The sequence below is a fragment of the Gigantopelta aegis genome, chromosome 6 (genome assembly GCF_016097555.1).
Source record: "Gigantopelta aegis isolate Gae_Host chromosome 6, Gae_host_genome, whole genome shotgun sequence".
NCBI lineage: Eukaryota > Metazoa > Mollusca > Gastropoda > Neomphalida > Peltospiridae > Gigantopelta > Gigantopelta aegis.
Window position 1 is genome coordinate 7656581 of NC_054704.1, and position 19409 is coordinate 7675989.

General features: G+C 37.1%; 1 protein-coding gene across 1 annotated transcript in view; it reads left to right on the forward strand.

Moving 5' to 3' along the window:
* Positions 1 to 18757, forward strand: part of LOC121375141 (electron transfer flavoprotein-ubiquinone oxidoreductase, mitochondrial-like) — a 30460-nt gene extending 11703 nt beyond the window's left edge. The window contains exons 4-14 of the mRNA XM_041502402.1: positions 224 to 300; positions 1213 to 1294; positions 2034 to 2152; positions 8387 to 8464; positions 8888 to 9100; positions 10126 to 10197; positions 10473 to 10616; positions 11222 to 11390; positions 14292 to 14474; positions 15606 to 15827; positions 16300 to 18757. Coding sequence (XP_041358336.1) covers positions 224 to 300; positions 1213 to 1294; positions 2034 to 2152; positions 8387 to 8464; positions 8888 to 9100; positions 10126 to 10197; positions 10473 to 10616; positions 11222 to 11390; positions 14292 to 14474; positions 15606 to 15827; positions 16300 to 16463 — 1523 coding nt within the window. The 3' untranslated portion in view covers positions 16464 to 18757. The remainder of the gene's footprint in view (positions 1 to 223; positions 301 to 1212; positions 1295 to 2033; positions 2153 to 8386; positions 8465 to 8887; positions 9101 to 10125; positions 10198 to 10472; positions 10617 to 11221; positions 11391 to 14291; positions 14475 to 15605; positions 15828 to 16299) is intronic.
* The last annotated feature ends 652 nt before the right edge of the window (positions 18758 to 19409 follow it).

The window sequence follows — 19409 nt, forward strand, 5'->3', positions numbered from 1 at the left end:
AGTTTCATGATTAGTTTAACTTTTTGAAATCTTCTATTAAGTCCCTATTTACAGGAAGTTGTCGAACTGTGTAGTTTTTATTATCTTAAGTCAATGTGACAATATACTGGACAAAGATTAGGGAGTTCTACAAAAGATGCTGAAATAATAAGTCTAAAATATCAATTTGAAAACACTGGTTAATATGACACGTGAATTAAGTTTATATTTTTTGTTGTTCCAGGTGGCCACACATTGTCAGGAGCTTGCATTGAACCTCGAGCTCTCGATGAACTGTTTCCCGACTGGAAAGAAAGAGATGTAAGAGCTAACATTCATTAGATGGATATGTCTTTAATGCATTTCAGTCATTGCGTACATGTCAGATTTAACTATAGATGAATTTCAGTCATTGCGTACATGTCAGATTTAACTATAGATGAATTTCAGTCATTGCGTACATGTCAGATTTAACTATAGATGAATGTCAGTCATTGCGTACATGTCAGATTTAACTATAGCTGAATTTCAGTCATTGCGTACATGTCAGATTTAACTATAGATGAATTTCAGTCATTGCGTACATGTCAGATTTAACTATAGATGAATGTCAGTCATTGCGTACATGTCAGATTTAACTATTGATGAATTTCAGTCATTGCGTACATGTCAGATTTAACTATAGATGAATGTCGGGGATTAGGCTGAAGTCCATAAAATATTAGTAATTACGTATTAGAATATGCTAAAATAAATCTGTCGTCAAATTCAAGTTTTACTGATATGCACTAAATGATTGAGCTCGTGAATATCAATACACTTTGTGGCAATGTGTTGTGTTGTCATACCAGCATATGATTTCATTTTGTAGACACATGCTGTTTGTTGAATATTTTGTAATCTGTTACTAATCAACTCAGTATTATGAATAGTAATTACAGTTTTATTTTTAGAATTCTAAAATAGTTGTTATCTGTTATGAAAGTTTGTTTTGTTTAATAACACCACTAGAGCACATTGATTAATTAATCATTGGCTATTGGATGTCAAAAATTTGGTAATTCTGACACATAGTCTTAGAGAGGAAACCCACTACATTTTTCCTGATGCAGAAAAGGATCTTTTATATGCACTTTCCCACAGACAAGATATCTGTTATTAAGTTGGCTTCAGAGTAGACATATTGTTTAAGATCTGCTATCTTTATATCTTTTCTTTTCCCGTCTTTTATAGTCCCCACTGAATACTCCAGTAACAAGTGATAAATTTGCAATTCTAACTGAGAAGTATCGTATTCCTGTTCCGGTACTACCAGGTACATAGTACGCATGTACAGTTTTTCTTATTCTACCATGGGTACTTGCATCTAGAAGAATTATGGGTAGAGCATTGCGTAAAAAGAAAAGAGCATATAATAACAATAAAAAAGACAGCTGGGCCAGTGCTTATAAAACTGTGGAGTCTAGACTCTAAAAAATTTATAAGCATTAGGCCTTATATAAAACATTTGGTTCTTGGTACTTTATAAAATCCATGTTAATTATTAGACTTAGCATACCACCCTGTTGGGAATCAGTTGCAATTTTACCATTGATTATATATCAGTGACAATTTGTTTGCACCAACAAATCAATTTTCAGTTATTTAATGAGTTATAATGAGATGAACATTAAGAAAGATTTGAATTATTAAGGCTATCCACTGTCGTGTTGCTCTACAAAGCACTAATTTTACCTTTAATGCTTACCTTCAAACTGTAGTAACAATTATTACGGGTAGCATTACCCACAAATATCAATTATGAATTTTTATAAACGATCATTACATCAGTAAGAGCCAAACCGATCAATATTTGCTTACATTGAATCACCAGTAACATTTAGGCCATATGTTTTGTTGCAAGCATTCACTAACAATCTGACATGTTCCCATCCGTCGCATTCATTCAATATTAAGTGCCAACACATGTCTAGTGAGTGTTTTGTAATGCCATGGAGTGGTTGCATCAGTCCATTGCGGATCTCTATTACACAGTTGTGTTTTGTTTCTAACAGGGATGCCAGTTTATAACCATGGTAACTATATTGTGAGGTTGGGCAACTTTGTACGGTGGTTAGGAGAACAAGCAGAGGCTCTTGGTGTTGAACTCTACCCGGGATATGCAGCAAGTGAGGTAAGTGTGAGGTTTTCTCATTAAATGTAAACAAAAGGGTTGATGTTACCCCAGAACTGGGAGATCAATGGTTGCACTTAGAGGGGATGATTTTCCGCAATCACGGAAAAACGGACGGAATCGTGGAATTTAGTAACTGAAACGGAATTCACAATTTTTAAAAAATAACGTTCAACAGTTGTATTTCTGGTTCAAGCACCGTAATAAATAATTTTGGTCCTTTTAAGATTCAATATTGATAATATAGGTATAGTGTTTTTGTATGCCACTTTCAGAACCATTCATTCTCGGAAATTACGCTTAATTGCCGTAAGCTTGCAACAAAGCATGTGACTGTTTATCCGTGTCACTTTACACAGTGTTACCTTGAAATATAAAAATAAACAATTTTAGAATGTTGATTATATAATAAGATTTCTAGTACATTCAATTTCAGTATTTTTTAATAATACTTATTACGATTCATAAGCATAACTGATTTACACGATGCTTTCGTTGGAAAACGTAATTTCGTAAAACTTCGGGCATACTCGTTAATCTGTACAGAAGCATTTCACATTTATAGTCCGTCCCATGGGGAACGCTTTTTTTCATGGAATTTACCCCAAGTTATTTTTTCTTTTCAATATTACCTGTCCTCAAAACAAGTGCATCCCCCCCCCCCCCCACGCAAATGGACTGGTCCGATCATCCCAACAGATATGGGATGGCCTAAATCTTCTACAGCATGCTTCCTTGTAGTTCCGGTCATGTGACTATAGCTTCCTTCTTTTTCTCTTCGCTATACTGGTCGGATGTGTTTCTTTTGGCTCTGTTATTGGAATCAAACTTGTTGTTTTTTGTGTGATAACTATTTGTGTATTTGACGGATTCGTTTCTGTCATTGTTGTTATCTTTCTCGTTGTACTATTTTGGCATAAACACTTGTTTTCAAGTGTGTTTTGTCTACCAAAATTGTTGTTACCGGTGAACGTTGTGTGGTCGCCATTTTCAAAGATGGCGGCCCTGTTACCGACTTTGTGTTTTTTATGGTTGTCTTTTATTTCTCTTTGAACAGATACTAGTAATTTCTCTTTGAACGGATACTACCGGCCTCGGTGGCGTCGTGGCAGGCCATCGGTCTACAGGCTGGTAGGTACTGGGTTCGGATCCCAGTCGAGGCATGGGATTTTTAATCCAGATACCGACTCCAAACCCTGAGTGAGTGCTCCGCAAGGCTCAATGGGTAGGTGTAAACCACTTGCACCGACCAGTGATCCATAACTGGTTCAACAAAGGCCATGGTTTGTGCTATCCTGCCTGTGGGAAGCGCAAATAAAAGATCCCTTGCTGCCTGTCGTAAAGAAGAGTAGCCTATGTGGCGACAGCGGGTTTCCTCTAAAAACAGTGTCAGAATGACCATATGTTTGACGTCCAATAGCCGATGATAAGATTAAAAATCAATGTGCTCTAGTGGCGTCGTTAAATAAAACAAACTTTACTTTGAACGGATACTAGTAATTTCCGAGTTCAACTCCTGTAACCGTTGTCTTTGTTGTTATGTTTATTGTTGTAATATTTTGGCGTAAACACTTGTTTTCAGTGTGCTTCTACCAAAATTGTTGTTTGCCGGTTAACGTTGTGTGGTCACCATTTGCAAAGATGGCGGCCCTGTTACGGTTTTGTGTTAATGATTTTATATTATTTCTCTTTGTAGAAATTGTTATTATGTCGTATGTTTGTATTTCTCGACAAATATCCTGTACTCGTTGCCAGAAGTTTTTGTCTAGAGACGATCCACATGAGCTGTGTCCCTTGTGTCGAGTGCCCTGCTCTTCGGAGACTTGATGTGACGCTTGATTTCAGCTGTCAGAGTAGGAGTTTGCGGTCTACTTGAAAATGTTATCAACCACATCCAAGAAGACTGACTACACCGGCGGGATCTATGGTGTCTTCCATAGCCGACTTGATATTTACAGCGACGTCGGCGGTTGCTTCAGGGCAGATCATCAACCTGCAGGTGAGGGGTCCGGTTCCGCCCCCCTTCATCGAAAGCGGTACCTAGTACAACTCCAGGACCTACGGCGGCCAGTGGGTTCCAGTAAGCGGGCCGAGAAGGGTATTTCTGACCCATCTTCAACGGTGCGGGCCCGAGGGTCCAAGGATCACTGTAGTGGCCGAAGCTATTCTCCCCGGAATCCAGCGGCTCCATCGGTTCCTCCACGACGATTATCGACGGATGCGGGGTCCACAGTATCCAGACAGGACCGTCCACCATCCGGCTCTCCGGTATCCACACGGGACCGCCCATGGTCTGGTTCTCCAGTATCCAGACGGGACCATCCACGGTCTGGGTCTTCATTGGGCCATGACCAGAGCGACCGGGTTGCCTGTTCACGGGTGCTACGTGACTTTTCTGATGATGTATCGCTTCCTGCGGTGTTGGAAAATCTGTATGCGGCGGACCACCTGTCACTGAGGGACTGTCTGGCTGTCATATATGAGATGCTACCATCGCTGGCCCATCCACCGGTTCCAGTCAAGAAGGGTCCGGTTCCGATGATCGCCACGGAGGTTTCACCGGCAGATGTCATTCATTCGTTGGCTGCCGTCAGTTTACATGGCTTCCAGTAACCGGCCTGTGCAGATCGCTTCTTCCAGCAAGCGGGCGGAGCTCTGTAACGAACTGGAAGATTGCATCATTGGCTCACCCTTCGGTACCGTCGTCCCGTGATCGATTGAAGTGTTAAGCGTCCAGGGTCCTCGTCGCCGTTGAGGGTTGCTGTTGGATTCTAGGCTGCACACCGAGATGTCCTTCGAATCGACAACTGAGGACTGCTGAGACATTTGTTCTTTTGCACCTTTTACTGGTGCCGGAACTTTTGTCTGCGTAACATTTTCCTTTGCACAATCTGCATTTGCTATTATGTTTCCTAACTGGACTAACAGGTTTTTGGTGTACTGGTCAGAAAACACTCAGGGACCTGTTTAGTTCAGTGTTCTGACGGATGCACCCATACAATGTTGTTGCTCGTTATTTTTAATAACATTTCAATATGTTGGGAGGTTACCTAATACCTGTATCCCTGGTGGCTAGGTCTTCCCACCCTGTCGGAACCTGCATATGATGTGGCTTCCGTCTCCAGTTCCTGTTGGTTTCTTGGTGTCGGGCTTGCTACTGCTGATGGATGCCGCCTTTCCAGTTGTTGTTCCTAACATCACCTGCATTGGGCTGTGACGGGCATCCCTTGGAAGAGGGGTCTTTATGGTTGGCCTAACTCTTCCACTGGTAAGTCTCCCTCCTGGCTCTGGGAGTTTTTAAGAGCATCTTCGGATTTGGTACCCACCACCATCTGTTGAATGCTGCACTTGTTTTGAGGACAGGTAATATTGAAAAGAAATGGAGAAAACTGTCCTCAAGGGTTTATTCCCACCCGTGCCTCCCCGCTTTCCGTCATCTGTGTGATGCGCTCAGTGAAAAAGAAAGAAGCTATAGTCACATGACCGGAACTACAAGGGAGGGGTTTGCAAAATATATATCTTGGGAATTGGGCCCCGCTGTTATTTGTGCTATAGGCACTGTGGATCCTTAAATCGGCTCTGAATATATAATTCTCGGCAAATATATTTATTTAAAGGCTGTTGTTTAAAAGTTATAAAACGGAAAACGATCGACAGGACAGTGCTTAGTTTCGGTTCACTACCACTGGCCTATATCCAGCTTGACCCAACCTCGTTTGAATATGTAATTTGTGCACACGACACGCTAGTTAGGTTACAGAAAAACATACATGTGTAATGTAGTGAGTACTAGTAGGCCTAATTCATGTGCATTTTTGTTTGTTTGTTTGTTCATGCTTTGTAATCATACTTTCATTAAATAAAACAAACTTTACTCTTTTTTTTTAATCATACTAGAACTAATAAAATGTTATCATGTATGTATTTATTTATTTATATACACATGTACATATGTATCTATTTTTGGCAACTAATGTAAGATTACGAACAATGCATTACCAAGTTCTTGTTCATATGTTTTGTGAAAATTGCAGGGTTTGTCAATGGTGTGTTTTGTTTATGAAACTTACCCATAATCCATTGGATAAAATGAAACTGAAAGCCAGTACACAATCAACAATTATTTATTGTTTGAATTTAAGGGAGAATGGATCTCTTTATTATTATTAAATACAAACAACAATTAACCGTAATTAAGTTTGTGGCTTTGTTTTAACTGCGGCTTGTTTAAAGATGTTGTTTATGTACGGACGAAGGTCGGAACTTTGTCTAAAACTAAGGCCAGAAAATATGGTACATCACTTTTTTGTCTTTATTAGTGGCAAGTGAACATTACTTAACTTCTTTTTTTTTAAAGTTTGTTTCAACAAAAATGTTTACAGGTATTTAAAAAAATAATAATAGCAAACCAGCTCAGAGCTGGAATAATAACACATAATAGTTTATAAAAACATAATAAAACATGACCCTAATTGAACACACAAAAACGGGAAAAAACGGAATTTGCAAAAAGCTGAAATGGAATGTGGCAAAATCTGAAATGGAAAATCACCCCCTCTATGCACTCATTAACTGCTGCAAGTGACGCACTAAACACAAATAATGTTTAGAAAAAATGTGATGTGTACAGCTGTTGGTTACTCCACAATAACCTCCAAAAAATGTAAATACTTGTAGAATATTGCTGTGTGGTTAGCCATTTAGTAACACCCATTCTACTGTGTGATGATTTCTAAAAATATTCTTTGAGAAGTGGTGTTTTCATTAGCTATGTGTAATTAATGATAGCAATGTTCTGATACTTTGCCGTTCACGTTTCAGAAGTCATTTACTAGGTATCCAATTTTTCAAATATAGCACTCGACAATCTGTTATCTAAAGTTATCAGTGTATGATGATTTTTAGTCCCCTACCGGTCCAACTGAAGGGGACGTTAGGTTTCATCACCGTCCTCCTGTCAGTCTGTCTGTCCATCCATCCGACCGTCTGTCCCACATGTTTTTCGGATGCTTTTTATATGCCTGTCTATGATGGATCATATTATGGTATGGCATTGTCCGTACCTGTCTGTCTGTTAACGTTTTCTTGTCCGGACCATATCTTACATAAGATGCATACAGGATCATCAAACCTCACATGTAGGAACAACATGGGATGGCAGTGTGTCATGTACTATTACTAGGTCACTTTGACCTACTTTTCACGGTCAATTGTACATAACAGTAAATCCTTGTCTGGACCATATCTTGCATACAGATGCATACAGGACCATCAAACCAAACATGTAGGAACAACCTGGGATGGCAGTGTGTCATGGACTATTACTAGGTCACTGTGACCTACTTTCACATAATAGTAAATACTTGTCTGGACCATATCTTACATACATGATGCATACAGGAACATCAAACCTCACATATGGTGTGTCACATGCAATTACTAGGTCTCTGTGATGCAAATAAATCTAATAATTTGTCTATTGTGAACATATGGTTTTCCATGATGTATCATGTACCTCACCGGTACTCTTGTTTCAGAAGGCTTTGAGATATTGAGCTGACATTTGTGTACAGCTTGATCATGTAGTATTACAGATCATGTTTGACTTTCATAACAATTTACCCTTTTTTGACAGAGTTATAGCCCTTTGTTTTCTGGACATGTTTTCAGAAGAACTTAAGATATTAAGCTGAAATTTTGTGTATAGGTTTAATACATACTGTTACAGATCAAGTTTGACTTTCATGGTGATTTACCCATGTTTAACGGATTTATGGCCCTTGAACTTAGGAGATGTGAAATTTGTTTTCCGGATTTTTGGAATGCCTATATATATTAAGATGAACTTTTTTTTATAGCTTTATCATTATATATAGCTTTACAGATCATGGTGATTTACTCATTTTTCAGAGTTATGGCCCTTGGATTTAGGAGATAAGACAAATTGTTGGGCCCGGAAGGGGACATGTATTGCTTTAGCAGCACTCTCAAAATGCTTGTTTTAGGAAGTGATTGGCCCTCACAGAAGCCACTGCTAGTGCCCTATGTATTATAGTAATACAGTGGATTTGTCAGACCCTGCCTTTATGGAAAACAAAAATCATAATTGGAATTCCACTGTTAGATTATTCATGGCGATATTTAATTTTTGTGAGCATGGGTGTCACAGTTGTTTGGAAGTATTTGTTATGTGACACGTTTCTTTTGACTTTATCCTCTTCTTCTTTTTTTCAGGTTTTATTTCATGAAGATGGAAGTGTGAAAGGAATTGCAACAAATGATGTTGGAATTTACAAAGATGGATCACCTAAAGTATTACTTGAGTCTTCTTAATTAATCAGTACTCAGTTATAGTCTGTATTTAGAGTATTTTATAACATACTATTAAACACATGTATATACAAACAGTATACAAGTCAGTATTACTAGTATGTTCAGTGATGTAATTGGGTAATAGAAAAAATGGAATACAATTCATGTAGCTCGTGTGTTAATGTAAGCAGTATAATAAGAGACAGGTCATTTTGAAAAGGAGGACATTAAATTTAATAAAACTGGATGATATAGGCCTACATGTTATGGGATGGCTTTATAAAAATATCTTGAATAGTAGATGACAAAAGTTTATGACTAATGAAGGTTTTGTCTGTACACTTTATTGCATAGAAATCAAAATTGTTTAACAATTGTCATAATTTTCGTGTGTTAATGAATATGATATTTTTTATTTACCAGGAAACATTCGAGAGAGGAATGGAATTTAATGCCAAAGTGACAATGTTTGCTGAAGGTTGCCATGGTCACCTAGCTAAACAGCTGTACAAGACATTTGATCTGCGTAAGAACTGTGAACCGCAGACTTATGGCATTGGTTTCAAAGAATTGTGGGAGATTGAACCTGAAAAACACAAACCTGGATTGGTGGAACATACAGTCGGCTGGCCGTTTGTAAGTCTGCTGTTCATTGTCGTAATTTAGCTAATTGTAAAGATTTTTAATGGAAGATCATTTTTAAGATTTTAATTGACCCTGAAAGTTACATAATGGAATGGGTCCCAAAATGTATAAAATCCATCAAGATGAATGAACATTCCTACTTTGATCAGGCAGAAAGTAGCCTTGTAAGAAGAATGCTAACTAGTGGTGTGCTGTGCCATAGAATCTTAACTCCTTCAGGAGACATTTGTGCTATTCCATCCAGTGCTCCACAACACACAGCAATGATTTGTTCTGTGGAAAAGTGCAACAAAAGACTCATTGCTTCTACTTGACAACTCGTGGACTGAAGAGTTGGCATAAGTCAACACTTTCGCCCATGACAGGCATGTGCTACAACACTTACACCTATGACAGGTATGCCCTACAACAACTCTTACATCAACTGAGCACAACATGATAAGAGAAGTTATTTTAGTTTGAAGTCATATATGTCAACCATTTGATATCTCCCCTCAACCCCCCACCCCCCAACACACATACCTCCTTTTTGAGTGTGCAGTTTTATATCATCTCACAGTTGTATGTTATATCCCTGTATATCATGCTGGACTTTTCCAAGAACATTCATGTTACTATTAGTAATGTGTCAAACCTTTAGTTAGTCTGTTGTATTTTATATCCCTGTATATCATACTGGACTTTTCCAAGAACATTCATGTTACTATTAGTAATGTGTCAAACCGTTAGTTAGTCTGTTGTATTTTATATCCCTGTATATCATACTGGACTTTTCCAAGAACATTCATGTTACTATTAGTAATGTGTCAAACCGTTAGTTAGTCTGTTGTATTTTATATCCCTGTATATCATGCTGGACTTTTCCAAGAACATTCATGTTACTATTAGTAATGTGTCAAACCGTTAGTTAGTCTGTTGTGTTTTGGTTAAAACCTGTTTATACATTATTATTTTCATTGTAGGTAATTTTATATGTGAAATTATACAGTCTGACTATTTCTTCTTCTTTTTTGCAGGACATGCATTTATATGCTGGATCCTTTTTATACCACTTAGGAGATGTCCCACTTATAGCAATCGGTGTTGTAGTAAGTCCAATGTCAATTTCTTGCAAAATAATAACATTACTCTAATAACTAAATATTTTGTGTGGAAAGTCATTTCCAGAATACTGTTTCTGAGATCTTACAGCAAAGCCAATTATTGTACATGAATAGGGAATAGTTTCAAAATACTTTGTAACATGAAGTTATATAATTATGCATTTTAAGATTTTAAGATTTTAAATATTTAAAATATAAAACAGTATATTAAATGTGGATTAATAATTTAACACATGGTGTTCGTTCGTTTTATTTACCAGATGGGTCTTGACTATAAAAATCCATACCTGAACCCGTTCCGTGAGTTCCAGAAGTTTAAACACCACCCATCAATTGCTCAGTTATTACGGGGAGGAAAGAGAATTGGATATGGTGCTCGAGCACTCAACGAAGGAGGATTACAGGTACACTTTGTAATGTTCGTTGTTGTTTCTCAGGTACAACATACATGTAGGATATGTAAGAGTCTGTCATAAAATTTGTAATAGCATTTTTTGTCAGTTTTAAACCATTTTCTTTCAATAATCAGTTGCATGGTATAACATTGATCTCAAAGGTGTTAAAATACATAATGTCTTACAGCTGCCAGTCCATAGTAAATGCATGAGACATAAAGTGCTGATTATTGTAATTTTCTACCAAAGCAGACATTTGTAAGTGTTATCATTCCTAATGACCAAGGTTGACAATTTTTGCTATTTTCAGTGTTTACCAGTGCTGACCTTTATCAATGTTTTCATTCCTTACCAAAGTTGACAGTTTTCACTATATTTAGTATTAACCTATGCTAACATTTGTCAGTGTTCAATGAAAATTTTCTTCAGTATTGTGTCGCGATTTGCTATGCAAGATTCGGAGATCACAATTTTAAAACATTAAACAGTAGTTGCTAATCAATTTTTATTTGACTAGAAACAAAATGTTCACTGATGTTTTCATTCCCTACCAAAGTTCACAGTTTTCAGTATTTTTAGTATTTACCATTGCTGCTATTTGCTGCTATTTTCAGTGTATACCAAAGCTGACTTTTCCCGGAGGTTGTCTCATTGGTTGTAGTCCAGGTTTTTTGAATGTACCAAAGGTCAAAGGTACCCACAATGCCATGAAAAGTGCAATGGTAGCTGCTGAAAGTGTTTTTGATGTGATAACTGCAGAAAGTATCAATTCTCCCACCATAGGTTTGTTTACTTCCTTTTGTTATTTAAATCATTGGCAGGACTTAAGAAAAATTGGTTTTGAAAATGGGGTGGTCCTAATACCAAATTACCTTTACTCATAATGATGACTATTTGGTGAATATTGCACTTTGACAAGTTATGGCCCTTGAACTTCCACATAGATGTTTTTTCACAATGCCTTGAAATTTCGAGTTGAAATTTTGTGTATAGCTTTATCATGTACTGTTACAGATCATGTTTTAGATTGTCTAAATCCTGGCTATTTTTCCTATAACATAATAATCAAATCTTGTAGTCTTTATAATGTTGTGGTCGTTAGATGGGATTTCACTAGATTAACTATTTGATTAAATGTTTTGTTTTGTATATATACTCTTCAAAAAAAGAAACGCAAAAGGGTACAAATGGGTTATAACTCCGATTTTATGTTTCCTACCGGTTCATGCTTTGTGAATATAAGGTCATTGCATGTCCCAAACACATTCCCACGGTTACATTCGATAAAACGCAGCTACTGTACAATAAAGTTCCAAAATGTGAATATTCGCAAAAACGCAGCCACGTGCAAACCATGTCACCACTGCACGTGCGTTGTCTGCACGTGCAACATGAACACCGACAGTATAAAAGTGCAGGGTGTTCGCTTGCCTGGCCTCTGTATCTGGCCGACAGTTGACAATCCAGGACATGCCACGTCTCAGTGAACCGCAGAGAAACAATGCCATCGGCCGACTAGACGCAGGCGAATCCAGAACGGCCGTTGCCAGGGCATTCCATGTGTCCCCAAGCACCATCTCCAGACTGTGGGACCGTTACCAGCAACATGGATCAACACGTGACCTCCCTAGATCCGGTCGACCACGGGTCACTACCCCCGGGCAGGACCGCTACGTCCGGGTACGCCACCTTCGGGAACGATTGACTACTGCCACCTCCACAGCCACAGCAATACCAGGTTTGCGCAGGATATCCGACCAGACCGTACGGAACCGCCTACGTGAGGTAGGAATTCGTGCCAGACGTCCAGTTCGAGGTGTCATCTTAACACCACAACACCGTGGACTCCGACTGCAGTGGTGCCAGATTCATCGACAATGGCCTCAACTGCGATGGAGACAGGTGTGGTTCAGTGACGAGTCCCGATTTCTGCTCCGAAGTCATGATGGAAGATGTCGCGTGTATAGGCGTCGTGGTGAACGTTATGCGGCAAACTGCGTGCAGGAAGTGGACAGATTCGGCGGGGGTAGTGTCATGGTGTGGGCAGCCATCTCACACACTGGTAGAACTGACCTGGTCCACGTGCAGGGCAACCCGAATGCACAGGGCTACATTGACCAGATCCTCCGGCCACACATTGTTCCAGTTATGGCCAACGCCAACGCAGTGTTCCAACATGACAACGCCAGGCCTCACACAGCACGTCTCACAACGGCTTTCCTATAGAACAACAACATTAATGTCCTTCCTTGGCCATCGATATCACCGGATTTGAACCCAATTGAGCATCTATGGGACGAGTTGGACCGACAGCGACAACCACAGCCCCAGACCCTGCCTGAGCTGGCAGCAGCCTTGCAGGCCGAGTGGGCCACCATCCCCCGGGACGTCATCCGTACTCTGGTTGCTTCAATGGGCAGGCGGTGCCAGGCAGTTGTCAACACACGCGGAGGCCACACCCGGTATTGACTCCAGATGACCTTGACCTTGGTGGTGTGTCCTATCACTTACTCACAATGGACTAGAGTGAATTGTGAACAATCCTGCAACATTTGGTAATTATCGGACTCACCATTCAATAATTAAATCAATTCTCCAAATGTTACGACAATGTGGTTTTGCGTTTCTTCTTTTGAAGAGTATATTAATGGAGCCCTTTTAAAAACTAAAATTTTATATTTAATAAATTTTCTTCAGAAACTTAGTGTCTGTATATTCAATTTAACATTTAGCTTTAATTATATGAAATAAAGACATACCAACATGTAAATTCCTGCTCAATATGGAACTCAAAACTATTTTGTTAGTGGTGAAGGGAAATAGACTTTGTAATGTTGTTTAATGTTGTTATAAGAACTGCTGTTCCTGAACTGAAAAATAAATAGAGATTATTGTACAAACTTGTGTGTCATACTCATTTTATGAAACAAGTGTCATGATTGTTGTATTGCCCTAGCGAGAACTAGGGTAATATATGAATCCTGACATGAGTTTCATAAAATCACCGGCCTCGGTGGCGTCGTGGCAGGCCATCGGTCTACAGGCTGGTAGGTACTGGGTTCGGATGCCAGTCGAGGCATGGGATTTTTAATCCAGATACCGACTCCAAACCCTGAGTGAGTGCTCCGCAAGGCTCAATGGGTAGGTGTAAACCACTTGCACCGACCAGTGATCCATAACTGGTTCAACAAAGGCCATGGTTTGTGCTATCCTGCCTGTGGGAAGCGCAAATAAAAGATCCCTTGCTGCCTGTTGTAAAAAGAGTAGCATATGTGGCGACAGCGGGTTTCCTCTAAAAACAGTGTCAGAATGAATGTTTGACGTCCAATAGCCGATGATAAAATAAAAAATCAATGTGCTCTAGTGGCGTGGTTAAATAAAACAAACTTTTTTTTTTTCTTCATAAAATCAGTACGATTCACATGCGAGTTTAATAATTTCTTTATTATCCATGGTTTATTTTTATGAATAACAAGGCCCGTCTCAAATGTTTCAAGCACAACTAGAAGGAGATGAGGAAATCACATCATATTTCAAATGCAGTCCGAGCTAGGACTGGAGAAGCAACGTCATGTTATGGCATCATTCCCCAAATTACACCCGAGTATTATTAACTCGTTTATGTTGAACCATGTGGATAATACATTTTATTATCATCATCTGTAATCTATTACTCGTCTGTAGGTCTGAACCCAGAAAGCTATGAAGAGAAGGTAAGAGAGAGCTGGGTGTGGAAGGAACTCCATGTTATTCGTAACAGCCGTCCATCATTCGACAGCCCTCTTGGATTCTATGGAGGGTTAATGTACACAGGCCTCTTTAACTGGCTCCTACGTGGGAAGGAACCCTGGACGTTACACCATCATGGTTAGTATCATAGGTTTTAATTTGCTTCAATATTTACATTCACAGATAGCCATATTCTACTGTATAAAGCATTTAGTCTTAGTGCATCATTATCATTTATAATGACCTCTTAATGTTTGATAAACTGGTTACTGTCTTAAGATATCAGCCTTATCCTGCGAAGGTTAGAATTGCGATTGGCAAGCAAGTCTCTGCCGAGCGGCATTAATCATTCATCCTGAGTATGATAAAACCGATATCTTTAGACAGTAACCAATTATTTTATTTATTCTGCAATCCTTCATGATAATTAACCATTTTATTCCATAACTTTAATACCATTTTCTAGTGTAGTAGGCACACACATGTTGAATACCATGTCAACTACAATATCTATACACCAAAACAAAATACTTATAAAATAACACTTTATTTCTTATTTAAAAAAAAGAAACTTTTTAATGTTTTTCAAAAACAACTGGAAATTAAACAAAGAAGTTACTTAGAACTATATAACATTCCTTTGCTGATCACAACTAGTGAAAAAGTAGTGACCGAAAATATAGAAATTTATTATTCTATCTTGCCAATGAAAACAGTGATTGCAGAGTAAATCTAACTATGATTGTTTATACCATTATGTTACGATCATGTGTTTTTGTTGCTTTGTGGAATGTGGGGATGTACCAGTTTGCATTGATTTTGAAATTATGGGAAGAAAAAATAAATGTTTAACACCTCAGCATCTGAACTACTGTATGTCTGTTTGGTGTCTAACATATAATTATTTCAATGGCTTACACTATGAGAAAATAAACCCATGGCCACCACATAGGCTGTTACTACCAGATAGCACTGAGGGATGTTTTACCTGCACTTTCCAATATATAGTGCAGCACAACTTTTAATATACCAGTCATGGAGCACTAGTTGAGAAGGGAAATAACGTGACAGGTTCACAGATGGCGATTGATTCTACTACTCACTGCACTTCAAAAGAGCACTCTATCATTTGTACCTGGTTTTATAATAATGTCACAGTTGGATGTTATTCTCTTGTTACATTTTACAATGATAATAGTAGTCAGAAGAATACATTATACATTGGCAAAATGGTCTGAAGAACACATGCTATTTTTTCTACAACCCCAGGTGCTGATTGCAACAGTTTGAAACCAGCAGCTGAGTGTAAACCAATAGAGTACCCTAGACCCGACGGTGAAATCAGCTTCGACCTTCTGACGTCCGTGGCACTGACGGGAACGAACCACGATCATGACCAACCTGCTCACCTGACGCTGCGAGATGACTCGGTGCCTGTTGAACACAATCTTGCGATCTACGATGGTCCAGAACAACGATTCTGTCCTGCAGGTACAGTTGCTTAGATTTACTTCGTTTGTCAATTTATTTGGTAACAACACAATCTAAATGACGATGACGATTCGGTGCCCGTTGAACACAATCTATGATGGTCCAGAACAACGATTCTGTCCTGCAGTTGCAGTAACCTATTTTAATGATATATGAGTTAAGTTTGGTGACAATATTATCTAAATGAAAGGAGATCTTAATTGCCATTCAGACTTTATGTCTGTCAGTGTTATAAGTACATTTGCACAGCAAATTATTTGTCACCTAATAGGCAGTGTATTTTTCATGCTGTGCTGTCATTCATTCATTTTATTTACTACTTTATTCATAGTCTTCAAATTATTCATATTGTTTTTCCTTCTTGTATTTTTTTCAGCATATGAACAAAACAAAAAATTAACATATCTAACACAAATTTGAGAATTTGAATTGTCACAAATTTTTTATTATTATTATACTTTTGTTTTCTTAGGTGTTTACGAGTTTGTTGACAAAGAAGACGGAAGTGGAAAGCGGCTTCAGATCAATGCCCAGAATTGTATTCACTGTAAAACGTGTGACATCAAAGACCCGTCACAAAACATCAACTGGGTGTGCCCACAAGGAGGAGAGGGGCCTGCATATAACGGAATGTAGACCATCATTACAACCTTTCAAATTACAAATTACTTACCACCAAGTGGATGAAGCCCAGCTTTAATCTTTTGTGCTGTTCACACACAGCTACAACTAACATAGTTGTGCTGGATCTTCATTAATTCACCAATTAACCTCAGGGATTCCTGCAACTGCTTCCAGAGAGCTGTGTTTGCAACTGCTGTATAACATATCAAACTTCTATATTGATATGATACTGTACATTTACAATTTCTTATTGATTGGGATAAACATTTTCTTAGGTCAGCTATTATTATTATTTTATTTTGCATGTTATTTTCTATTTACACTTGAGATCTTCTCTGGGTTTTTTTTTACACATTACTAATAGGATAAACGAACAAATAGATGTTTAATGACAACCCCAATACAGAAATACATACAAGTTATTGGGTGTCCGAGTTAAAGCGTGTTTTTATAATCCATCTGTGGTAATAGGTTGCATTTCACTTGATAACTCCAATAAAATACATGAATCATAAATTTAAATTCATGAACATTAAATATTGAGAATATGTTTCACCGTGAACATTGTGCTACATTACTATAGCATTTACTAATTTGATATCAGTTGTAAGGATGTGATCTGTTATACTGAATAAATAAAAATTGACTGAATAAATTTTATTAATCTGATTAGAATACCAAGTATGATCAGATGTTTGGTACTCATTTGTATTGTCAAATTTTGCATTGACAGAGTAAATCCCAAAATAAGCCGTTTATATCCCAGATATTAAAATGTAAAATGTTTTGGTCTCATATTATCTACATTCTAATGTTTATGCAATATAATAATTGTACATAACAGTTACAAAGTAACTTTAACAGCATGTTGTGATATTTGGTATACTGTGTATGAAATATTGTGTTCTGAATATATAATATTGTATGACTGTCCTTATTCACAAAAACTGTCCAAATATATTTATCTGTATTATGGTGATGAAATTGTGTGAATTGTATATATTTTTGTAAACATTCACAAACTAAAGTGATCGTTTTGGGTTTAGTGTGGAGTTGGATGTGTGCTTTGAAGAAATGAAGTGAGTGCTGTGAATATTTGTTCAAGAATACATCTCTAATTTGTGTTATTTATATCTCAAATAAACAATTTAAAATTACTACAAAGTGACGTTACATGTTAAACTGTTTATCATTTGGATGTACTTTGGGTTTTAGTGAATTTTGGTTCTGTATAATTCAAATAAGATCAGTTCTATATGACAGAAAACAGGTTTTTTTTAGTTTGCATTTTTGTACAATGACATCTCTCATCTCAGCTGGTATATATTAGATTATGAGAAGGAATGCAACAGTATACATTATGTGATGTCATGTATGCCTTGTTTACACAATGCAATAAAAAATGAAAAGGGTGTGTTATCATCTAGGGGTGTGTGCAAGATGTTTTTTTTATATTATCTAGAATGGCTTTCTAGTTGTTGACTACTTTCTTAAGATGAATGTTAACCAAATGGAAGGAGTCCAGTGTTGTTATCTGACGACAATCATTAAAACAGTTTCCTAGCTCTCATGTGGCTCTGGCATTTTCTATTTAAATTTTTTAATTTGCAATATTGATATTTATTATTGTAAATCTGAATGTTATATATTCTATTGTTTTTAATACTTTTTTCTTACCCATTGTTCGACAATACAAAATACTTAAAACAGATTTTTTTGGTCTTAAAACCATCCACTTTAAGAATCGCAACAAACATAAAATGAATATAAAACTTGATGTTTCGTCTATTCTACAGATTTCTTCTAGAGTATGAATGAAGCAAAAAACTCAAGGTATAAAAAGGTGCTTAGTCCATTTGCGTCAAAAGGGAACTGATGAATTGGCCACAAACTTTATAATAAATAATTCCAAAGCTCATATAACAATATACATGTATTAAGTTTTAAACTTGCCATAAATAACTTTCATCACATTTTTATTACAAAAACATTCTATGCAAATAAAAAATGACTATATAGATTAATTCTCATTTTTAGGTATCCAGTTTCCCTGCATTGTTCGGTAAAATAGTACACTGAGACTAAAGGTAGAACTGAATGCTGGTTGGCTGTTCCATTACTGTAGTTGCCTTCATACCTGTATCAAAAAGATTTAACTTACGCAATTTAATGGTAATTGGTACAACAACAAAAAACCTCTTATTTATACTGATTTAAACATTTTTTAAATGTTATTTGAGTTGGTATGGGTTTAAAAGCATATTGTCACAGACCACTGACCTATTAAATAGCCTAACAAAGTATTACCTGAAAATACATAAATTTGACTTGTCCCTAAATGTACTTTATTCAACTATCTATGTAGCGACCATACTCCACTTATTAATGATATTTTGTGAAAATAATCGAATTATGGCAATGGTCTATAATTCAAAAACTAATATTGCCAACAGGGTTGACATGGCTTTCACTCAATCGTGGTTCAGTTAAAGTGATGCGGTAGCTAGATTTCCAAATATTAATGTAATTTTCATTCGTTATCCATTTTTAGAGAAATACTGTTCTTAAATCTGACAGTATGCCTTTAATACTTATACTTAAAATGTGTTAATATCAATTTTAACTATATTCAATATAGTTTCACGCATATTCATGAATTCCTTTTTGACTCAAACTGACTATAGTGCTGTAAGTGATCTTGGTTAAAACAAAATATTAATACATTGTTGTAAACTTTGAATGAAATAACTTCTAATACAGAATTTTCTCTTGATGCAAGGAAATTTATTTAATCCTTTATATGTAATGTGGAGTTTGTATCATTTATGTGTATTATGTGGGCAGTGTTGCACTCTGCATTTGATGGTAATTTAATAATAAAGAATCTTACTTCACACAGGTTGACTTTATTTGTTTGGTCATGAAAATCTGGTATTAAAAATAGTAATACAAGTTTAT